Source organism: Acomys russatus, chromosome 31 (assembly GCF_903995435.1).
Source record: "Acomys russatus chromosome 31, mAcoRus1.1, whole genome shotgun sequence".
NCBI lineage: Eukaryota > Metazoa > Chordata > Mammalia > Rodentia > Muridae > Acomys > Acomys russatus.
Window position 1 is genome coordinate 12,059,666 of NC_067167.1, and position 24,973 is coordinate 12,084,638.

The 24,973-nt window shown below is 42.1% G+C and overlaps 2 protein-coding genes across 2 annotated transcripts in view; one reads left to right on the forward strand and one right to left on the reverse strand.

Annotated features, from left to right (window-relative positions):
* The window catches only part of Utp20 (UTP20 small subunit processome component), a 132,743-nt gene extending 123,528 nt beyond the window's left edge, over nucleotides 1-9,215 (reverse strand). Inside the window, exons 1-2 of the mRNA XM_051172760.1 lie at nucleotides 9,094-9,215; nucleotides 8,875-9,006 (exon numbers count right to left, since the gene is read on the reverse strand). Of these exons, the coding sequence (XP_051028717.1) occupies nucleotides 8,875-9,006; nucleotides 9,094-9,215 (254 nt within the window). The remainder of the gene's footprint in view (nucleotides 1-8,874; nucleotides 9,007-9,093) is intronic.
* Nucleotides 9,139-24,973, forward strand: part of Slc5a8 (solute carrier family 5 member 8) — a 42,322-nt gene continuing 26,487 nt past the window's right edge. Inside the window, exons 1-3 of the mRNA XM_051172647.1 lie at nucleotides 9,139-9,564; nucleotides 15,012-15,077; nucleotides 16,999-17,050. Of these exons, the coding sequence (XP_051028604.1) occupies nucleotides 9,214-9,564; nucleotides 15,012-15,077; nucleotides 16,999-17,050 (469 nt within the window). The 5' untranslated portion in view covers nucleotides 9,139-9,213. The remainder of the gene's footprint in view (nucleotides 9,565-15,011; nucleotides 15,078-16,998; nucleotides 17,051-24,973) is intronic.

Sequence of the window (24,973 nt, forward strand, 5' to 3'; positions counted from 1 at the left end):
AGAGAGAGAGAGAGAGAGAGAGAGACAGACAGACAGACAGACAGACAGACAGACAGACAGAGAAAGAGGTAAAAGTAAAGGGAGTAAGGGGGTAAGAGAGGGAGGGGGAAAGTAGGTCTGTCTTTTTAAATACTGGGCAAGACCATCCCCCCCATACGATGTTAAAACTTAAATCACTGCCTTATAAATATATTTAGCCTTATTTTTTAAATGTGATGTTATTAATCATACAAAAAAAACTGTTCTGCTCTCATTTTTGGACTATGTTTATGTTTTTAACACTCCAACTTAACAGGGATAAAACCTAAAGCCTTAATCTTTAAGTATTAAGGTAAACTATAAACAAGATTTGTCTATCTAAATATTCTTAAGCTAGACAAAACTGCAGACTTATTGCCATCTTAACTAAAAGGCTGAGGATGTTCCCTGAACCCCCATATAGGAACTGGCAAAATCTTTAAAATCTGAGAAGAGCCTTACCTACAGGCTCAACTACAGCAAAACTATACTCCAGTCCCTAGCCACTAGCCCTAAGGGAAGAAAACAGCGGTCTGCAATGCCTCCTCCAGCCGGGGTCCAACCTGAGCCAGCTCCACCAGGGAACTCTGTTTCTGATGCAGCCAAAAAGGAGACACTGGTCCCACAGCTGCTGCAGCCAGGACGGGACTCAGCCTTGCCTAATCGCTGCTTTTGTAGAAGATCTAGGTTCAGTTCCCAGCAGGCACAGGGTGCCCTACAAACACCTGTACCTCCAGTTCCAGGGGGTCAGATGCGTCTTCTGACCTCAGTGGGTCCTGCATGCATATGGTGCGTGCGTGTGTGCGTGCGCGCGCACACACACACACAATTTTAAAAAAATTTAAAAAGAAGCTGACATATTTGCTGATTTCATGGGAGAAGCTGCAGCACTCTGCAGTCTTAGTTGGCACAAGATGGTTATTCTTGGCCCGCCACTGAAAGGCTTTTGGGAAATGGCTGGTGGAAGATGCAAAGATGTGATAACTTTTGTCATCAACTTGGGACTTGTCGTGTCACAAGCTGAAGAGCGGATGAAATGAAAGACATTGTTTCTTATGGTAAGAGATTTTGAAACTGAGAGGCCATGGCTAAGTGACATGGGAAACAACTTACTCACCAGGTGAGAACTCTCGAAGTCCCTCCCTTCCCAAGTGTTTCCTCTGACAACACAGAGTGAGCCAGCACACATGCAAATTAAGAGCTGGCTCTTCCTAAAGTGAGCCGCTGCTTAAGCACACAGGGCTGGCAGGCTGGTCTCCTAACCTAGAGAGTCCCCCATCAGATGATCACCAAAAGCTAGCTGCTCTTTCCCCAGGTGGTTTCTGGAGGGAATGAGAGCCGGATAACAAAGAAGGCAAAGAAACTCAGCACCAGCTCAGGGCCAGCTCATCACCCCACCCAAACCAGAAAAGCAGGAGCAGCAACATCCTGGGCTATTGCTGCTTCTCCCTGCCAGTCAGGGGCAGGCCTTCCAGACAGGCCCTCTCAATCCCGACAGAGAGTGGGATCCTGAGAACAGGTCACACAACAGCTACTGGGACACAGAGCTGCCTCTTTGGCCGCAAGAGAACCTTCACCATAAAGAAGAGCCCTCCTAAGGACTGCTAAGATAGACAACAGTCCCCCCTCCTATTCAGATTGGCCCACTGATGGCCAGTACTGAGAAATGGAAAGGGCTGAGTTTGGCTGACTCCAGCAGAGGAGAACTGGGAACTCTCCTGCCGGCCATTGACCAAAGAGAAAACTGAAACCTACAGATGCACAGATTTAATCTGAAAGTCATAGGGCACTGGGATCCAAGTTCTGGACTTCAACATATTCTTATCTGTGACTTTACTTAAACAACAACAATAATTTTCAATGTTAAAAATCAATTTCTTTCTTTCTTTTTTTTTTTTTTTTTTTTAGCAAAAATAAACCCTAGTCAGAATAAATAGCTGTAACTCAGAAATAATAACTCTTGCATTTGTATCTTTCCTTCCAACATTTATTCTTGCACATTTAACATAACCACAGGAATTAGCCATCTTTGTTGGTTTCTCAAAAACAAAGCTGTTTTCTCACTGACAATTTAAGTGATTTTTTAAAAAGGGGGTTTTTGTATTTATTTATTGAATGCCTACTGGAAGTAAGCATTGTTTCTTTTTTCCCCTCCCCCTCGCCCCTTTTTGTGGTCCCTGGAATTGAACCCAGGGCCGTGTCATGCTATGTAGGCCCTCTACCTATGAGCTACACGTCCAGGATTTCAAGTAACATTCTAGATAGCATAATGTCACTGTCCTTATGGAACTGGCATTCTGTTGCGGGTAGAATTAAGGTACACGCAATGAATAATAATAATAGTAATAATAATAATAATAAATAAAAAGAATTATTATAGGCTGAAATGAACTTAAAATAAGGTTCAATGAGAATAGTATTTTTTTTCTCTCAGGCCCCCAAATTAATATCCATTTATGCTAACACATTAAAATGGGCAATTATTTTATAGGCAGTGACAATAGGACTTCCATATGTGCTCACAGACCATCCTCATGATACTCAGTGCATGTGTGTGTGTGTGTGTGTGTGTGTGTGTGTGTGTGTGTATGTGTGTGTGTGTACTTAAATATTTAATTCAAAAAAGAAATGAACAATAAAGATACGTGATGACTGTTTCCTTGAGGACTACGAAGGAGCTGATAAAGGTGATAGACACCACACTCGGGATTTTAAGACGATGTGTTGTAGATCACGTGTGGATTTACTTAATGGCTTCCTAGACCCAGGGAATCTAAGTCAACCCTCTTTACTGCGAAGAACGCCCATATGCTCAAGTTGAGGTGCTAAATCAAGTTATTCAACTCTATGTGCCATTGCTCTCTCATCCAGAGCGAGAGTGAATAGTGGGAAGGGGGGGTGTGGTCAGTGGTAGAGAAAAAAGAAAAGAGAGCAGAGAGAATGGTGAAGGGTGGGGACAGAGAGAGGCAGGCCACACCTTATATAGAATCATCAGGAAAAGCAAAGCATCACTCGACAGTGTGAATGTAAGGGGGGGGGGTGGATTCTCTGGAAAAACAGCATCCTCGGAGGAAAACAGCAAGTCTGCATGCTCTGGGCAAAGCCTTCTGGACGCACAGGAAGAATAGCAAGAGTATTGATGTGAGGGAGCCCAGTGGAGAAGAGATGCTACGTTGGTACCCAGGGACTACATTAGAAGCAGCTTGGCTGTCACTCAAGTATTTGTACTCGGAGACGGGTGGGATATTTTGAACAATACACTGATCCAATAAGAAACACGTGTGAAGGACAGACTGTGAGGCACGTATGGAGACTCTACAGGCATTCAGCTGGGAGAGGAGGCAGCTTGACTCAGGGTTGCCATGATGCACGTAGACGTGGTGATATTCAGGCTGTACTTTGAATAGAAAAATGCCTTGTGTCCAATGTGGTACATGAAAGAAAAAGAGAGGAATCAACACTGTCAACGATCCTGACACATGCATTGTGTCGTGTTCTGTGGCATATAACGCAACCGTCGCCCAGAGCTTTCCAGCAACTGTGACTTCAAGGCAAAGAGTGATTAAGGACTTGCGCTCAGAATATATTTTTCTTTCTTTTTTTTTTTTTCTCTCTCTCCAAATGAGATAAAGGATTTTCCCTGCCCCCTCGTCCCCAGAGGAAAGTATATGAGTATATCAATGTCATCCCCACCCCAGTGATAGGCTACTGACGTCTCCAAAGTTTGCATTTAGAAATTAAAAAAAAAAAAAATTTCTCAATGCCAAGAGGCATGACAAAGTAGTATGAATGTGGTGACACATTTGACATTTCCTTATGCAACACATAATGCTGGCATCTGGGGATTTACTAAGATAAGCAAGCGGCAGTCCTTTCCCCATGCAGCTTAGCAGCTCTCACAAGAGAGGCTAAGAAGGCAGAGATGATGATTAATAGAGGGGACTTCTTTCAGTATCCTGCCAACTCACCGTTCTCCTACACAGACACCCACCCCCTTCCCCACCTTAAGGTCAGTGTGGGCAGCTGCAATGACAGTCCTGACTTCTGTCCATTGCTGATAAAGTTACAGGTCCAGAAACATGGGCCTAAACTATGTGAAATGGATTTCCTCTGCAAGAGATTTAGAACGAGAATTCAAAGATGCTAATTATCCTCTGTTGTCCACTGCATTGAGGGCTTAAAAGAACTGGCCTGGGCATTTTGACCATGTGCTATGACAGCGCAGAGAAAAATCCCTCTGGGGAGACAGAGAAGAATGAAACCAGCGTGTAGATTGTCTTCTAGCTCCCAGAAATTACCTCATGAGATGCATGAGACACTCCTACACCAAAAAGCCTTGATGGAAGCAATTGAAAGCTAGGCATGCTGGTACATGGGGCTGAGGCAGGAGGATTACGATTTTGAAGCCAGTCTGGGATGAATAGCACAGCCCTGTCTCAGAAAGAAGCGGGGGGGGGGGGGGGGGGGAATTTGTATCTTGACAGAATCTTTTTGTTTGTTTCTGTCTGGAAACCATGCTCAGTGCTATTTGATGAAATGAGCAAGAAAAAAAATGCTGGTAAATAAACAATGACAACAACAAAAGCCTTAAACTCTGAAATACAGCTTCAGAATAAAAAGTTCTTTCTGATATGGTTTCCCTAATTTTTTCCTGCAAAATGCCTATGAAAACACTGAAAGACTAGGATTAAATAACCCTGTTCTAGAGTCCTTTCTAGTAATTCCTTTTGCTTTCCATAGCTTCTCTGGTTGTATTTAAAGATGAGAGTGTGAGAAAGCCAGGTAGGGGGACTAGGAAAAAACCACTGCATCTGACCAGGAGAATACAATAAACGAAAGTCTGACCCATCTCAGTGTTGAGGTCAGAACTCAGCTCTGCCACAGCATTATCTGTAAAGTTATAAACTCCCAGAAGAGATCAGTAAAGTGAAAGCCATCAATCTTTTGGCAGATCAGAAAATAAGATGATTATTAGAAAAATAACATCTGTCTGTGCTGCATAGTTTTATGTCAACTTGACACTTAGCTAAAGTCATTTGAGAGGAGGGAACCTCAATTAAGAAAATGCCTCTGTAAGATCAGGCTGTAGGCAAGGAAAATTAGGCATTTTCCTAATTAGTGATTGATGGGGGAGGGCTGACGCCATTTTGGATGGTGCCATCCCTAGACTGGCGGTCCTGTGTTCTGTAAGAAAGCAGAATGAGCAAGCAGGATACTGTAAGAAAGCATGATGAGCAAGCAGGATAGCACTCCTCCATGCGTCAGCTCCTGCCTCCTGGTTCCTACCTTGTTTGAGTTCCTATCCTGACTTCCGTTGCTGATGAGTGGTGACACAAAAGTATAAGCAGAAAAACCCCTTTCCTCCCCAACTTGTGGTTTTTTTGTTTGTTTGATTTTTTTTGTTTTTTGTTTTTTTTGTCATGGTGTTTCATTGCAGCAATAGTAACCCTAACCAAAACACTGTCTTATGGGGATGGGGATGGATGAGACATCAAAGGTCCAAAGGAATAAGAATACCTTCAGAGTTTCAAACAAAATGAAGATGGTAAAAGTTATCACTCCTGGGACTAAATAAAAAAGAAATTTATAACAATTAGCTTCCTAAAGCTAAAAAGATTTTAGAATGGCTTTGGTATTTTTTTTTTTTTTTTTACTTATATTAAATGTAGAAGCAGAGGTAGAATCCATACCACGTGCAGTAAAGTAGCAGAGCACACCATTTTAGACACCAAAATTAATTCCATAAAAGACAAACTCAGGACGCACAGGTTAAAGAGAGGGAAGGAGCTTCGGGGGCTAAGTATAAATCGCAGGGCAGGGTTGTTGAGAAAGAGTCTGGAATAGCTGGAACGGTAGCAATAAGTAATGCTTTTATTTAAAAATATTTTTATATTTAATTTTAACGTGCGTGTGTTTGCATATATGTGTGTTGGCATCCTTGGAGGGCAGAAGAGGTCACTGGGTCCTCTGGAGCCGGAGTTCTGAGTGGTTGGGAACTGCCTGACGTGGGTGCTGGGAACCAGACTCAGGGCCTGCGCAGGAACAGCAAGTGCTCTTAACTGCAAGGCTTTCTCTCCAGCCTCTGGTGTTCCAGCTTAAAATGTCATAGTTATTTATATCGAAGGGATCACTTTGATAGAAATGGAAAATGTGCTATTCTGGAGATTTCTGAAAGTTTGGGAATACAAACATTGAACATTAAGCCATAAAGACCAACTTTTTATGAGGAAAGAGACATCTGGTTGACCCCAGATCTCCATTAAGAAATGCCAGAAGGAGATAGATGATTCTTCTGAATTTTTTTTTTTTTTTTTTTTTTTTTTTTAAGGAAAGGGCTGTGTAGCACAAAACCAGACTTCTCACACATTCTTCTTGAAGACATTGTTTGAAGGCTTATAACAGGACACCCAAGGGACACGGAAGGACAGAGTATACCTTATGCACAGCTCACAGCATTATATAAATGTTATAAGCAAGGGGAAATAATGAGGGAAGTTCATGTATTTAACTTTTAAAGTATAAGCAGGACTTCTAAAGTATAACTTTTTACCAATCCATTGTTACTAAGCTGGAAAGCAAGTAAACATGTACTCAATTGCCAGCTCTCAGCAGTGTCAAGGGCTATGTTCCTGTGTCATCTCATTTAACCCTCTACAACTGTGCATTAGGAATCACTGTCTCTTGGAGGACAAGAGAACAGATCAGCAAGTAAAGGCTCTTGCTACCAAACCTAATGACCAGAACTCAATTCCTAGAACCCACACAGTGGAAGAAGAGAACCAGACAGGTTGACCTCTGATCTCCACATGTATGCAGACACACACACAGACACAGACACAGACACACATACACACACACACACACTAAGTAGATGTAAAGTTAAAATATTGCTAATTATTTAGAATAAAGAAACCTAAGACAAAGAAGCAAGAAGCAGGCTTTTGCCCCAGGCATGACTAATAAGTAACAGTCGGGATGCAAAATTTTTAAGTCTGCCTCTAAGTGACTATGGCAATGCAGTGCTCACAGGTATAGCCTGAAGTTCTGTACTTAATACTAAGTGTCAAGAAGAGTTTTACTTAAATGCCTTTATATATCCTTTATATATATGTATACACACACACATATATGTATATATATATACATACGAGTTTTACTTAAATACTGTGTATATATATATATATATATATATATATATATATATATATATATATATATATATAGTTGGCTTTACAATCATTTTCAGAAACAGATTCATTTCCTAGAAAGATTAGGGATCTCTCTGTGGGTTGTATTTACAATTTGAGATACCAAACATGGTGTGTAGATGTATGTTTCATACAGATGGGACACAATTCTTCTCCACATCATGTTTAGGTGACTAGGTTGCTTGGATTTAGCTTCCATTTCCCTCCACAGATTATATATACACGATACCAGCTCATTAAAAAAAAAAGCCTGATAGAGCTTTCTTCACACTTAGCTGGGCTGAAGGCATTTGATGATTGCTTCCTGCAGATCAACTGGTAAGCATGAAGATATATGAAAATGAAAATGAACTAAGGCCGTTTGAAACTGACTGAGGACTGGGCACACTTGGCTAGAGGGTGTACTTTAGAAGGAAGCCCAGAGAACCATCTTACTGTGTGCGTTACATATGCTGGTAGTAACATTTCAAAGTAAGATGCTTACAACGGGTCCTGGGTGCTACTAGAATAATCTTTTCAGGGTCTAGAGAGATTGCTCATTCCTTAAGAGCCCCTGGCTGCTCTTCCAGAGGACCTGGCATGAATTCCTCTTACTCATTTGATGCCTCAAAACCGCCTGTAATTCCAGGGAATATGACGCCCCCTTCTGGTCCTCCTTTGGCACTGCATGCACATCGTGCAAAGGCACACAAACAGGCACAACACCCATACACATAAAATAAAAATAAATAAATCTAAAAGAAAAGCATTAAATAAAAAAAAATTTTTTTTGTTTAAGTGGCTTCATTTAAGTGTAACAATAGTGTCTGCCTTTAACACATGGCCTGAGTTAAGAGCCTTCTCCTCCGCCATCTCCTTGGACAAGCGACTCATCTCCTCTCTTAAACTCTTTCCTCGCTTTCTCTTTCTCCTCCTCCACCGCATCTTCCTTCCTTCTTTCCTCCTTCCCTCTCTTCCTCTCAGCAGGGTCTCACGTAGTTCTCCCTGGCCCTGACCTCGCTGTACTGCCAAGGATGACCTTGAACTTCCGATTTTCCTGCTTCCACCTCTCAAATGTTAAGAGTAACAGGCGTGTGCCTCCGTGCCTGTTGACTTCACCTCCCCGAAGCAGTTTTCTTCCTTTGAAAAATGGAGATAATTCCTATCTTCAGGGTAGTTGTAAGACTCATACTGGCTATTGCAAAAGGCATTAGACACATCTGGTTTTGTTTTGTTTTGTTTTGTTTTTAATCCCAAATCCCAATAGAGGATAGCAGCTGTCAATGCTACTTTTGCCTGCAGGACAGGGGATCAGACAGACTAGAAGGGATCCGAAATGTTTGTTGAGCGAAAATGTAAGCAACCCAGAGCACAGCCTTCTTAAAATTGCTCACCTGTCTAACCACTATGACCTCAGTTACCGCAGCTGTCACTCCCATCACCCATTAATCTGTCAAGTGATGGTGAGCCTCAAACTCTCGGTGTGCCTTCAAGCAAGGACCCAGACTGTGAACTGGAAAGCGTGACAACTGCCCTTCGATCCGCCCCCCTACACACACCCATCACCTGCCTGTTTAAATGGCGCGTCCCTGCCGCTGTCACTTAATAAAACTTGCGCAGAGCGTGTGTCTTGGATTCGCTGGACTCTGCGGGAGGCTCCAGTGCTCACCTGCCCCAGAGTAGCTGGGCGCCTAGGCAGTGGCAGTCGGGGCTATCCGGGTCAGCACCTGGTGAGTAGTGCTCAGCGCTGCGCCGGCGGCAGGCGCGGATTTCGTCCAGTCCCAGATTGTCAGGGGCGCAGCTGGCGACAGGGGTCTTCCGGTCCAGGCGTCTGGCAGCAGCTACCTAGGCTCCCACCTCCACGAGGATCCACACCTGCAGAACGTACCCAATCTCCGCGGGACGCCACGCCCGCCGCACCAAGGAAAAAGAAGAGAGCGCCCGCCGGAGGCGAAAGCGACCAGCGCCTCGCCGCCGGCCACCCCTGCGCACTCCATCGCCTGGGATCATGGACACGTCGCGGGACATCGGTAGCTTTGTGGTGTGGGACTACGTGGTGTTTGCAGGCATGCTGCTCATCTCGGCCGTCATCGGCATCTACTACGCCTTCGCGGGGGGCGGCCAGCAGACCTCCAAGGACTTTCTGATGGGCGGCCGAAGTATGACTGCTGTGCCGGTGGCTCTGTCCCTCACAGCCAGCTTCATGTCCGCAGTCACTGTTCTGGGTACCCCCGCCGAGGTCTACCGTTTTGGGGCCATGTTCAGCATCTTTGGCATCACTTACTTTTTTGTGGTGATTATCAGCGCGGAGGTCTTCCTTCCGGTGTTCTATAGGCTGGGGATTACCAGCACCTATGAGGTAAGAGGTTGTAGGGTAGAGAGGGGAGGCTTGCTTGCGTTTTCAGAGTCCTTAAGGAACTTTCTGGGGGCAAGCAGTTCCTGCCATATGGAAATCTTTCCTTCTGGGTGCATCTCGGATTAACTTCCCTCCCCACCTCCCGCCCCGTTGAGACATACATCTTCTAAGGGGAATAAAATCCTTGGGATTGGGTTTTCTGAAGTCGGATCCAAGCAAGTACTCACTTTGGATGGACAAGTGGAACGGACAAATACTCGTTAAGGTCTTTCCAGACATAAGCAAGCTTTAAAGTGTGTGTGTGTGTGTGTGTGTGTGTGTGTGTGTGTGTGTGTGTGTGTGTTGGAATGGCTAAATCATTCCAGTCTCATCGTCCTCTGGAAGATTGGGAAAGAGATTGTCCACTCAAGGGGTTAAGGTGAAGCTCTTGTTCCAGAGTTTGCCTTGAGACCAAATTCCACCACTTAACTCATGAATGACCTTGGGCCACTTACTTAATTAACCCCTTGAACTGGTATCTTCATCTCAAGAAGAAACTAGCACCGCCAACTTCATCTGATTGGGGAGAGAATTAAATGCACCAATGCAAGGTGTTCCGTTTAGAATAGACCCTAGTACAGCGTAAATACAGCGTAACGGCTGGATAGAATTATTGCAACAGGGCTTATCCCGAGATGGCTAGAAAAAATGCAGCAGCAAGGTTCTTAAACAGCACAGCTGCCTTGCTACAGAAAGGTCAGGAAGGAGCCCCATACCCCATCTGTTGCAGCGTTCCTCTGGATGTCCGGTTTCAAAGTCGTTCTCAGGAAAAGGTTTTTTTTGAGAATGAAGAACGTTTGATTTCGCATAAAGAGATGTCACAGGTGTGTGTGCTTGTGTCACTACAAAAAAAGGCTCAGCCTCCTTGCGGGGTGTCCTTCACCCAGGACCTGACCTGCAGGTGTCACAGACAAGTTCCCATTGTCCTAGGCCATCAACCAGGAAGCGAGGTGCCTCAGCTCAAAGTCTCTCAGCCCTGGAGTTTATGATCCATTTCCCTGAAGCTCATGGGCTTTTCTGTTCAGAAAAGCTGGTTTCCCCATGAGGCTGGTTCAGCCTGTGCTAGGCACCTGCCTCAGTGGCATGGCAAGGGTTGGTGACAAACCCTGCCTGGGTTCTAATGATGCTACCCAGGTCCGGGCATGCCCGAGGTTGCACTGTCTTCTAACTGTGGTCACCAGGTTTATGGAAACTTAGTCGTCACCCTAGGTGTGAAAAGAAGAGAATTTCCCCTTTGTGAGGGGAGGTGACAAAACTGGTTGTCCCAGGTCCAGTTCAGCTCTCACAGTTGTTTTATGTTGTTGTTTTTTTTTTTTTTTCAAGAACCTTTATAATAAGCCCCTGGTTATTTTGTTTAATAAAGAATTATTGATTTCAGAGTTTAACAATGAGGAACAGCAGATGGAATTTCAGACGGCTTTTGAAAACTCAGAAGGCTGATGACAGTGTGCTCACGTTTCCTGTGGCCACTGCCCTTGCTCTTTTCATGCCTGCACACTTGCTTTCTCATGGCGGGAAATCCTTACCTGCATACATGTCTTTATAAAAAGTGCACGTGGAAAATGGGCAGCGCTGAAGAGGCCCTTGATCAGTGGGTTATATATGTGGCAGAACGTATTTCTCAGTGGGTGTGATGAGGACTGTTCCGGTACCTTAAGATGTGAACAGCTGGCTCCTGTTACTCACGTGTGTTAGCAGCTGGGCTATGTGAGTGCCTGGTTCCTGTCATTCACATGTGTGACCAGGTGGGCCATGGCAGCACTGAAGTCTGCGAGCTCTGACCTGTAGCTAAGCAAAACTTAGAAACAGGTTTGAATAACCTGGCCAGAGGATGCCAGCCCTGCCAGGAGAACACTGCTCTCAGAACCGTTGACCGATACCTCTCTCCAGAGCTGCAACATTAACTCAACCAGAAAAGGACTTCTCCTCTGTTCTTCATGACAAAAGCTAAGTTAGCAATGATACTAGCTTAAAGTGGAAGCTGATGTTTATTTCATGCCTGGCACCAGACTGCCTGTTTTACATGTATTATCTCACTCAACACTCGACAACATGCTTACAGCCTTATTTTCTGGACAAAAAGTTTCAGAGTAAGTTAGGTCAGTAGGAGAGGGGAAAGGGGGTAAGGATCCATGCCAAACAACTTACTGATGGCCTCGGAAGGCTCTGGCGGGTTAGTTATAACCCGAGGCAGCTCAGAGAGGACCAAGGAAGCAACACAGAACCCTTGAATTTATAAGCACACTGTACATACCTAGCTCGGGGTGTCAGGTGGTTAGGGAGAAGGGAGTTAAGCAGCTCGCTGTGCCTCTGTTAAGTTAATTGGTCATAGCAGAGGATTTCCTGAGGGAACGCTTCATGGTTCTGTGTTGAGGACGCCGAGACAGGCCTGCTGCCCAACACTGAGTAATGGTCATCTTCACATGCTCGAATGTGCACTATCTCTACATTTCTCCTTCTAGAGATCAATTTGGTTGGCTACAACATTTTTATTCTACCACCGCTCTCAAAATATAGATCTGACTATAATCCCAGCACTCGGGGAGGCAAAGGCAGGTGGATCACTGTGACTTCTAGGCCAGCCTGGTCCAACAAAGCAAGTCAAGGATAGCCAAGGGTACACAGAGAAACCCTGTGTCAGAGAGAGAGAGAGAGAGAGAGAGAGAGAGAGAGAGAGAAATTTGCTAGGTTTTAATAATATCCAGACCCACAGATTGGCAGGGAGCCTGTTGTAGGAGTCCAGTGCAATTAATGATTTTTTCAGGATCTCTCAGGCTCTATCTTCAATTTTCAGTTACTTTATTTATGTGTATCAACTCCAGCCTTCATATCTCTAAGCTATTCTGAGTTCCAAGGACAATGGCAGATCTCGGTTCACTGCAGGCGTCTATTATTCTGTATTTTGCTTGTAAACTCTAGATCTGTTCTCTAAGCAACAGGACTAGGATTTCTGCTTAGGTCCTTACCTCTGAAGTCTAGTAAAGGCCCCATGGCTTCCTGGGTCTGTCTTCAGTTGGCTTTGTGTAAGTGTAAATGTACTGGTCAGTTGATCTTTAGGACAATTATATATGAAAAAATTCAAGTTCTTTGGTTCAACTTGTTACATTTTTGGTTTTTTTGTTTTTTGTTTTTTTGTTTTGAGACAGAGTCTCTTTGTGTTAGCCTTGGCTGTCCTGGACTCGCTCTGTAGACCAGGCTGACCTCGAACTCACAGCAATCCTCCTGCCTTTGCCTCCCGAGTGTTGGGATTAAAGGCCTGCGCCACTAAGCCCGGCTAACTTGTTACATTTTCTTTTTCTGCCAAGGTCTCTTTAAGCTTTGTAGTCTCCAGCAATTGGATACATTGACCTAGAAAAGGCAAAAAGACTAGCAAGGCATAGTGGCCCACACCTTTAATCCCAGCACTGGAGAGGCAAAGGCAGGCAGATCTCAGTGAGTTAGAGCCCGGTCTGGTCTACATAGTGAGTCCCAGGACACCCAGAGCTACAAAGACTTCTCTATCTATTCATATGTACTGCAGATTTCCTAAAAGAATCCTTCCGAAATAACACTACTCTGTTTCCAGAAATGTCTCCCCTTTCCAAAATACCCTGAATGACTGTGGTACATCTGACTCACAAGGTCCATGGCTTTTGAATCCACTGACCTCAGCATCTAACTTTTGAGCAGTTTATGTCTTCTTGTCGACTTATGTCACTGGATACTTTCCCTTGAAAAACCAAAGAGAAAGAGCTGCTCCCATGGTCTTCATTTTAAACACAAAGATTCCCCGGGATTAAGAGAGCAATAGCCTCAAGTTCATGAGCCAGGCACGGGACTGGACAGGAGTTGAAACTCTGCTGTGAACGCCTTGCACTGTCTTGTGTGTTTGTTACCCTTCAGTTGTTTCTGAAGGTCTTATTTGACTGTGGCCCCACGTACTTACTGAGTCTTAAACTCATGGTCAGATTATTTATTTATTTATGGGGCTATAGACACAGATTCTGTGTATCAAAGTTTCCATGTTTGTGTGTCACATCCCTGACAACAGATAGGTTATAATCTTGGTCTTTTCTGAGTACCAGCATCCTCATCTATAACATAGTGCCTGTTTCACAGAGTGTCAGATGTGTTAGTTGTGACTATGGAGCAAAGATACCCATATGTCTTTCCAGTTGGTGATTAGCTAATGCCAATTTCTCCTCCAGCTGCTACTTCTCCGTCTCTTCCTTTATACAAGATTGCTATGCTAGCCTTTGACTTCTTTCCATGTGTACCAATAATATTCGAGTTAACTAATATCTTGGCCCTCAGCTCAGAAGTTCTGATTCTAGCTGTAATATATTATTATGTGTTATACGACACAGAAAGTAAACAGATCATCTGATAAGCTCTAGTAGATTTCAGGAAGAGTTGGAAAAATGGAAGGGTCTTGGTTTTATAAAGAAGATGACACTCAAGAGACTGAGGCAGAAGGATGGGAAATTTGAGGCAGTTTGGGCCACTGGGGGAAACTCCATTTCAAAAACAAAAGCAAAATCCAAGCCAACAAACTGACATGGGTAGCCAGAAATGGTGGCATAAACATGTAATTCACTAGGAAAGAAAGAGCAGGGGGATCAAAATAGCAAGACCAGAGGTCTATACAGCAAGACTGTCTCAGAGAACACAAGACAAAGCAACAACTGAAAACTTGACCTCTGTGATTTAAGTTACACACACACACACACACACACACACACACACACACACGCCCGGGATTGCAGAAACTCCTGGAAATGACAAAGCTTCACAACAATTCTTCCTGTCAGGATCAGTCTGTGCCAATACGATCCCTCCCAGCTGAGTGACTTCCATTGGAAGGACAAGGTGATTGGCTGTCCTGGGGTCACATGATTTCCTCTTATGCAGAAGAGGCGGGGCCTGATGCAGAGTTCTGTTGTGAAATAAAAAAAAGATTGATTTGATTTCTCAGTTGAGTCAAAAGAAATATAGAGTGGTTACTAAGAGGAAAGAAGAAACAATAGATTGGTTATTCTAAGAGAGAGAGAGAGAGAGAGAGAGAGACTATGAGACTACAATTCCATTTTTGTGACAAATTTTCCAACTTTTCCAGTCCAAACTGGGGATGAAGAACAAACTGGTGATTGACATGGGCAGCGCAAGGGAGTTTTCATGTACGGAGTGTCTGAGAGGAGTATGCAAATCTTTATATATATATATATATATATATGTATATATATATTAAAAGTCATTGAGAGATAGTCTAAAGCATCGATTTTGCCATATGTAAGCATCATTTTAGTAAAATAAAAAAACACAGAATGTAAATAAGTTACAAAGTTCTTTTAAGTGTCTCGCTTATATTTCTTGAGCTGATTTAAAATCTGTTTAGAAGATTCTCATCACTGTTTTTCATCTTTTGGCAACAGTACTTGGAACTTCGATTTAATCGGTTCATTCGCCTCTGTGGCACGATCCTCTTCATCGTTCAAACAGTAAGTCCCTCTCCATTAACTGACTTTCTCTTTTGTCATCAAAATACTTTTATCAGGGCCATTGGGTCAGCCATGCTTGGGAAATACACGGAAGATTAAAAAAGAGATGATGACAATATGAAGAAATGAAACAGAAAAAAACAAATCAAAACAAAACAAAAACACACTTGTCATCACAAAGAACGAAACCTGAAGATCCTTAAGCCGTGTTTTAGCGAAGAGTTACTTCCTGGAAGAATAATGATTTAAGTTTATTTAAATACTGTATTGGTCAAGCAATGGCTATGGAGCTTAAATATTCTTTCTAACCAGGCTGACAGTGAATGCATTTTTTAAATGATGGAAATATTTGAGGGAGCTATGTTGGCTGACAGGAGAAATTCTCACAGAAGGAAAACAAGGTGTAGATTTCTCAGTCCTTTTGCAATCCAGTGAGTAGTAGATTTTTTTTTTTTTTTCTCTTTTAAACCTGACAGGAGGAACTTTAGGGAAAACACACTTTAAAAATGAACCAACACTCTTTTAAAAACTTGAGCCCTTTAGACCCAGTTGCAGCAGTGTACTTTGCGTAAAGGAGAGCCGTGAGCTTTAGAAGGGATTGTAAAGACAAACGAACAAACCCAGATATTCAAGAATATGCAGATGTTATTGATGAACAGGAAGGGAAAGCGAAGGCTAGGAGTGCAGCTGTGCACCCTGCGCGGGTGTTTCTTGTTCCTTAGGAGGGACTGGAGGGTTCTCCTGTTCATTACTTCATCATGTATCTCTCTCCATAGAGCACTGTAGGGCTGGATTTGGTAAGGGACAATTTGCATCTCTCCAGCCAAAAACCACGTAAGCATCTGCTTCAGAGAGATGACCTGAGCCAGGCTGGCCCATCCCACGGCTTAACTTGCTTTTATTTTATAGCTTTGTACGTTTCATCAGGTCTTAGCCCCTGCAGTATGAAAGGCAGGTGGCTTTGGGGTCTGGGGAAGATTCTGATACTATAAGGCTAATTGCTTGTATGTGTCAACTGTCTAGACTCTAGGTCTGAGTTAAAAATGCCTACATGAGCAAGATGTGGGAACAGTTGTTAGGAAGACAACGTGTCGCTGGCCAGATCTTCAACATGGACAGAATAATGGCTAGGGAAACCAAGGAGGGGAGCCTTAACACTTCCTGTTTGAAGGACTTGCTTTCATGTAGGACAATTAAGCACCCAATTAGCATATAAATATTTTTAACAGTGCTACTTGGAATCTGCTGCTATAGAATGTATTTGAAGGGTGAAATGCAATGAAAATGATATTTTTAGAGAAAGATAATTTCTTCTTAACTATTGTACTCAAGACCAATAAATATTTGTTGAATATATTAGTGGAAAGTGATTATGTAAAATGACGGATTATAATATTTGAAACGTTTCATAATTTTTAGTGCAAATTTACACCTTGTCTAATGACTTTAAAAGCCAGTTTTCAAAAATTTTACTTTGAAAAAAAATCATTTGAATGTTTGGCCTGTAGCTCAACTGTAGACTGCTCATCATGTTTGTATAAGGCTCTGGATTTCATCCCCAGCATTGAAAAAGAAAATGGTGACCGGTGCTATTTGAAGGCATATAACTAGAGGGCCAACCTATTATTCTTTGTAATTATTTTAATTCTACAAAAATTGAGTTTAAACTTGAGTTGGTGGATCAATGAACATTTTTTTTCTTACTAATTACCACACTTTTATAAAAATCTTCTTAAAAAGATTTTTTGTGATGTTTAGCCACACTGTAGACAGAAAAGGGGAATGGGGCAATTTCATTTAGATATTTTCAAGTTATAATAACACATTAAATATATCGAATGACTCAATTCCTAATTGGTTTTATAATTCATGTGTGTCGATTATTAACTTTATACTTCATATTTTCTTCTCTCCCTGCTAGATTCTGTATACTGGAATTGTTATTTATGCCCCTGCTCTGGCTTTGAATCAAGGTACATGCTAAGCTTTATTCTCTCTTCTTGGGGAGATAGGCAAATGAAAAAAGACTTCTAGTAATCCTCATGGGTTTTATGAGGGCAGTGCAATGGGATTAACGTCTATACCAGCTTCTTTAAGGTTTGATTAGATAGTTCCAGACTATCTGAAGGATAATAGGACAAACCTAGGCCTTACTGGGGATGGCATGGGGGTAGGGTAGTTGCTTCTATGTGGCATGTCCACCAGCCTTTCTTTATTTTTTCACAACCCATGCCTCCTGCACACACACTGTAGCCTAAAAGGCTGCCCTCTTTCCTTTTTGACTGTCACCTGAGTCCGCCCTGTATTAATTTGCTTCCCAGTGCTTCCATAAACACCATTTATAAACAGAGCAGCAATGAACATGGCTAAACACGTGTCTCTGTGGTAGGATGACACATCCTTTGGGTATATGCCCAAGAGTGGTATAGCTGGATCTTGAAGTAGATCCATTCCCATCTTCCTGAGGGATTTCCACACTGATTTCAATAGTGGCTGTACAAGTTTACACTCCCACTTGCAATGGATGAGTGTTCCCCTTGCTCCACATCCTCGCCAGTGTGAGCTGTCACTTGTGTTATCGATCTTAGCCATTCTGACAGGTGTGAGATGAAATCTCAAAGTAGTTTTTGATTTGCATTTCTCTGATAGCTAAGGATGTTGAACATTTCTATAAGTGCTTCTCAGCCATTTGAGTTTCCCCTATTAAGACTTATTTGTTTAGCCCTATAGTCCATCTTTAAATTAGATTGTTTCCTTGATATCTAGTTTTCTTTTTTGAGTTCTTTATAGACTTAGGACTTTAGACCTCTATCATATGTGTAGTTGGTAGAAAGATTCTTCTATTCCATAGATTGCTTTCTTTGAATGACGATGTCCTTTGCCGTGCAGAAGCATCACAGTTTCATCTTGTTGATCTTACTGTTATACAGTCAGGATCACCCCCTGTGGACTTGCCCTCTTACAGCAACCATTAATTCAGAAATGCCCCTACAGGCTACTCTGCTAGAGACATTTTCTCAGCTGAGGTTCCCACTCCCCAGATGATCCTTGCCTCCCAGCTTTCACGTTTACAGAAACTTAGCCAGCAGAGCTCCTAAGAGGTTTCTGTCTTCTGCTCAGATCCATGCTGAAATCTGGCCTTTCTTTCCAGACTAATAATAGAGTCCACAGTGAAGTAGACAGTAGCTGTGTGGTTTGACATATGAGGCTGCTCTAGAGACTCGTGTCTTCATAATTACCCATGGAGGCACCAATCAACAAACTAACTTTTTTCTTTAGATTTGTGCAGATAAAAGCAATGAAATTAAAACAGCTTATTAAAGCAGTTTTGGCTAGTCCTAGCTTCAAAAATACTATGGGAGGACTCGTTGCCCTTTGAATCCTTATCAGTTAGAAGTGGGTTTATCTCTAAAACTTCCTTGTAAAACAGATAAGTGCCATTTGTGATGGTTAAGAATGTGGTGCAATTCCTGAAGTAAGTATAACATAGGGAACACCTACCAATGCCACACTCCATTTTCCTGATTTTATGACAGGAGTGATAGTAACTGTTACCCGAGTCTGTAAAATATAATAGTTTCATTACAAAGAGTGTTCTGTAATGTACTCTTGCCATCTGCATGTCAGGGAAGATACATTTCAACATCACCGATGGCAGAAATGGCTTATTTCATAGTTAAGAGATGAGTTACAAACTTGATACGTCATCTATTGGCTTTAAGTATAATTAAATGCGTCAGGGTTTTGAAATACAGTTCTAGGAATAATCTAAGTACGGACTTTAATCTCTGATGACATCAAAGATTTTTGTCTTCTCTGTCTGGGGAAGTCTGGCGCCACTTTCTAGGCAATCAGAGCCATAGAGATCGCATTTGAATGACTAGAATATCAATTGGGTTGTTTTTGTTGTTGTTGTTTGTTTGTTTTGTTTTGCTGTACCCAGGAGAGTAGATGCCTTACCTTCTGAACAACAGAAACTCTTGTAAAACTTCAGAATTGGGACTTCATGTCCCCCAGAGTTGTATTTATAGATTCTGTTTTCTTTTGTTATGGAAAATCTTCAAACAAATATTAACATATGGAGAATAGTGCATTGCACCTTAATGTGGCCACCACTGTATTTTAATAACTATCCACTCCTAGTCAAATCTAACCTGCCCCTGTTTCCCTCAATAGCTTACTTTGCTGTAAATCTGAAACGTTGCATCACTTTGCATTTCAGAGAGTTCTTAAGAAGCACAGTAATAATTCCACCATCACATCTACAATGTAATCATGAATTCTCCAATTTCCTATCAAAATTATTGTTAGATTTCCCTGGTACGTTTTTCAGTTTCTTAGACTCAGAATCCAAGTAAGTCTGTCTAAGTACAAGTATGTATGTATTAAGTTTACTTTTCTGGTTCTTAAAAGTTGAAAGACCATTCTTATTGAGACACAGCTTATACAGTTTATTATTATTATTATTATTTGCTCTTAAAAGTTGAAAGGCCATTCTTACTGAGGTACAGCTTATACATAACAAAATGCACGAAGCTTAGGCGTACAGTAGGACGAATCTTAAGAGTCATATGCTTTCATGTAACTCCATCTAACTCAAGCTCTAGACTGGGTTCCAGAATCTACTTCCAGGAAGTTTCTGGTGCCACTTTCTAATAAATTCTCCTACTGCTCTACGGGACTGCCTTTTCACTTTTATCACCATAAGTCGGTTTTTAAACTGTTCTTGGAGTTGTATAAGTGGAAGCCTAGATGGCCTTTGTCGTCTCTGGTTTCTTTGGTTAGCCAACTGCTTCCCAGATTAATTTGTGCTGCCATGTGACTAAGTGGTTCATTCATTTCCTTTCCCCCCCTTCTCATGTGTGTGTATATGTGTACCCACATGTGGGCATGTGTGGAGGCCTAAGGCTGACTTAGGGAATCGGCTTCGATAGCTCATCACCTTTAAGGTGGGCCTTGCAGTTGAACCCAGAACTCTGTTATTTCTCATCTAACTCGCAAGGATTCCCTGCCTCCCCTTTTCTTAATGCCAGACTTGTAGGCAATCAGCAACGCACAAACTAGCAGTTATTGGGTTTGGGGGTTCCAAGCCCCCGTCTCCATGTTTGTGAGGCAAGCATATCAATAACGGAGCCATCTTGCTACTTCCTTACTTTTCGCCACTAATGAAATGACTGCATACACCTACCAAAAACTGTTGATCTACTCTCTTGTTGATGGGCATTGGGGTGATTGTAGTTTTAGGCGACTGTGGATTAAAGACACCAATAGTATCCTCACACAGATTTTGAGGTGTTTTGCTTTCTTTCTGGTTGTTATCACAGATAAAGTGTGTGGAGGTAGTAAAATTTAAACATACATCTGTTCTGACCCAGGCTAGGACAGGTGGATGCATGAAATTTCAGAGAAATTGTCAAATAGCTTTTCTAAACGTTTGTCCCATTTCCTGTGTCCATTCCACAGTATCCGAGAGTTCACAGTCATCTTACATTCTCACTAGCACAGCATTCTTTTTTCTTTTTCATTTTTTAGCTCTCTTAGCATCTATTACATATGACTTCACCATGGTTTTTAATGTGCTTTTCTGGTGCTACTGATGTTGAGTTTCTTGGCTCATGAAATAATCCAAATAAACTTACTATTATTAAGTTCCCTTCAGTATTTGGAATTACTTGGCACTTCTCTTTTGTTGTTCATGCTGTTTTGAGGCAGGGTCTCAAGGAACCCAAAAATCTGCTATATAACTGAGACTAGTCTTGAACTCTTAATTTTGGTTTTTTTTTTTTTTTTTTTTTAATATCTTATTCATCATGTGTGTTGGAGGGAGGTGTTGTGTGGCGGTCAGAGGGCAGCTTGTGTGAATCAATTCTTTCCTTCTATTGTGTAGGTTTGGGGGGATCGGACTCAGGTCTTCAGGTTTAGTGGCAAGTCCCTTTACCCATTGAGCTCTTTGTCTCTTCTCTGTCTCTGTCTCTATCTCTGTCTGTCTGTCTATCTGTCTGTCTCCCCCCCCCCCCCGCCATACACAGGATTTCTCTGTGTAGCCTTGGCTGTCCTAGACTCACTCTGTAGACCAGGCTGGCCTTGACCTCACAGAGATCCACCCCCCCCCCCGCCTCCCCAGTGCTGGGATTAAAGCTATGAGCCTCCACTGCTCAGCTAGTCTTGAACTCTTAATCTTCATGTTTCTATGAGCCAGGTTACAGCTGAAGTTACAGGTATGCATCATCATGCTTGGTTAGGATTTTTCTGTTTTATGAATGGAGACAGCTCTTTTTTTTTTTTTTCTTCCTTAAAAGCTAGAGTCCTTTGAGTGATATGCTGGCGGGGGTGGGGGTGCTGATGGAGGTGGTATAGCTGGGACATACAAAGGTCCTGTTTTTAGTGATTTCAGACAGTGGAAGATTCTGGAGAGTGACTTCCATAGTGGTTGCAACAGTTTACACCCCATCCATGGTGATTGCAGGTCCCTCCTCCTCCACATTCTTGTCAGATTGGTTATCATGTGCTTTCTGAATTATATCCATCTTGAGTGGGGTGAAATGAAATTGTGAAGTAATTTTAATTTGCATTTCTCTAATGGCTAAGGATGTTGAGCGCTTTAAAAATATTTATTGGCCATTTCTCAGAAGAGAGTCCTTTTGAGAACTCTCTAGTCAGTCTCTTAGCCATTTTGGGGGGGGGGGGGTGAGTTGTTTGTTTTCTTGTCATTTAGTGTTTGAAGTTGTTGTTGCTGCTTTTGATTTTATAATCAATGTATTTCCTGTTGGATCTATAGCTGGCAAAGATTTTCTCTCCTTCTGTGGATTAATCCCTTCCCTTGATTAATTATTTCTTCTACAGTAAAGAAGGCTTTTGATTATACAAAGTCCCATTTGTTGACTGTTGGCCACATTTCCCTAGTGACTGGAGTCCCGTAAAGAAGGTCTTACTCTGGGCTTGTGTCTTCAGGTGTTTCCCCGGATTCGTCCTTCTGCAATTTCAGGATATCAGTCCTTGTGTTAACTAAGGTCTTTGATCCACTTGGAGTTGAGTTTTGTGTAAGGTGGAAAAAAGAATCTAGATTTGTGTTTTACACGTAGACACCAGTCTGGCTTACCCAGCACCATTCACTGAAGGGGTTGTCTTTCCTCCAGTGTGTGTTTTTGTCAGCATTGTGGCTGTATAGGCTTGTATATAGGTGCTCTGTTCTATGTCACTGACCCATGTTTCCATTTGAGTGCCATTGTCATGGTCTTTTTGTTGTTGTTGTTGTTACTTTGGCTCTGTAGCACAATTTGAAATCAGGCATTAATACCTTCAGCATTATGCTTTCTGATCTGAATTTCTTTGGTTAGATGGAGTCTTTTGTGCTTCCATGTGTCTCTTAAAATAGATTTTTTTCTATTTCTGTGAAGAATAGCATAAACATTTTAGTGGGGACTACATTGAACCTATAGCTTGTTTATAGTAGGGCAGCCATTTTCATAATACTAATAATTCCAATTCATGTGGGAAATCTTTGCGTATTTTACTGTCTCTTCCCCAAGTCTCTTCTTCAGTGTTTTAATGTTATCATTGTGGAGATCTTTTGCTTCCTTTGTTAAGTTTATTTCAGTGTATTTTTTTGAGCCTACTGTGAATTGTGTTGCTTCTCTGATTTCTTTCTCAGGATGTTTGTCATTGCTAAGTAGAAAGGCTGTTTATTTTTGTATGCTAATTTGTGAACTTTCACTTTCCTGAGTTTATGAGCTCTAAAAATTTGATGATGCAGATTTTAGTGCCTCTTACATACATAATCATGTCCTCAGCAAATAAGAATGTTTTGACTTCATCTTTTCTTATTTTTTTTTTATCAGTTTTATTTCTCCCATCTTATTGTTCTAGCTAAGACTAAACACTGTTGAGCAGGAGTGGGGAGAGTGGACACCCTTGTCTTCTTCCTGATTATAGAGGAAACGATTTGACTTTTCCTCCATTTACTATGCTTTTTAGGCTGTAGATTTGTCAAATATGGCCTTTATTATGTTAAGATATATTTCTTTTTTTTTTTAATTTATTTATTACGTATACAGTGCTCTGCCTGGATGTACACCTGCACACCAGAAGAGGGCACCAAATCACATTATACGTGGTTGTTGGGAACTGAACTCAGGACCTCTGGAAGAGCAGTCAGTGCCCTTGACCTCTGAGCCATCTCTCCAGCCCCCAAGATATATTTCTTATGTCCTACTCTCTTCAGGGATTTTAGTCATGAAAAGATAGTGGGTTTTTGCCAAAGACCATCTTTTGCATTCCTTGAAATGATCATGTGATTTCAATCCCTGAGTCCATCTATAGGATACATCACATTATTGGTTTGTGTATGTTGACCCATCCCTTTACATCTGTGATGAAGTTGATTGTGACGAATGATCTTTTTTGCCATGCTCTTGAAAGGGCCTTGCTAGTATTTTATTGACAACATTTTACAATTGTGTTTGTGAAGGAGGTTGTCTGTGACTTCGTATCTTTATCTGGTTTTGAGGTTCATGGTGACAGTGGCTTCATAAGGAGTTTGGAGGCATTCTCTCATTTTCTGTTTTACGGAGTGATCTGAGGGTTGGTGCTAGTTCTTCTTTAAAGGCCTCCTAGAATTCTGCCCTGAATCCATCTGGGCCATGACTATTTATAGTTGGGCCATTTTAAACTACTGCTTCAATTTAATTGCCTATGATGGATCTGTTTAAATTATTGAACTCACATTGGTCTAACAACTTAGAAACATTCATCCACTTGTTTTGTTTTTCAACTTAATGGAATGTAAGACTCTAAGGTATTCCTATGACTTTCTGAATTGCATTGGTACCTATTGCAATGTCTCCCTTTTCAGCTCTGTGTTTATCGACTTGGGCCAGTGAGATGGCTCCGTAAGTAGATGCACTTGCACGAGGGTTTGATGCCTTGTCTCTCCCTCTCCTTTGCTTTCCTCTTCCCCATCTCCACCCCTGGCTTCCCCCGGCAGTCCTTCCTTCTGCTTTCCTGAAGTACATATTCCTTTTTCCCGCCTTGCCCATGCCTGACAAACACGTCCTCCACCTTTCCTGGTCCTCTTTCTATCTGTGCACCATGTGTATGCCTGGTGCCTGAGAAGGTCAGAAAAGGACATCGCATGCCCTGGGACCAGAGTTCTGGAAAGTTGTGAGCCACAGTGTGGGTTCAGAGTAACAACTGACCTGGACCGCTGAGCCCACTCTCCTGCCCCCTACTTCAATTCTTGTATCCGTGACTTTCCCCTTCTCAAGCGCCATGTGTTGAAGAGGCTGTGCTTTCTAATGTGCTTCTGACGCCTTTGTCAAGTATCAGGCGCCTGTAGCTGTGCGGGCTTCTTTCTGGGTCTTGTCACGTTCTTCTTTGTGTCTTGTTTTCTGCTGGTATCATGTTGCTTTAGTTTCCATGGCCCTGTTAGCAGGCTTTGAGATCAGCACCCCCGCCCCCACTGACAAAAGAAAAGGCAAAATATTGCCCAATGGTTAAACCTGTGTAAATACAATTATATAAATCTGAGAAAGCTAAGAAAAAATAAACACTAAATTAAAGAGTATAATGAAGTAAAAATATTAGAAGAAGTAAAGAAAAAAAAAACGGAGAAAGGGTATATGGGGGGACATAGGAGCCATAAATTAGAAAACAAATTATTAGAATGAGTTTTTCCTGACCTTGGAGACTGCCAGATGTGTGTGTGTGTGTGGGGGGGGGGGTGTAAGTCAAATTCTGGACTTCTGCATTCCTGTGTTTTTATATAGCAGTTGCATCTTTACTGGACAAGTATCCAGTGTCTGCCAGAACCACCCTCATTTGAGTAGTTCCACTCCAGCTTTAAAAAAAAAATTTTTTTTTTCACACCAGAGGTCTATGCTGGCCACACTTAATGTTCT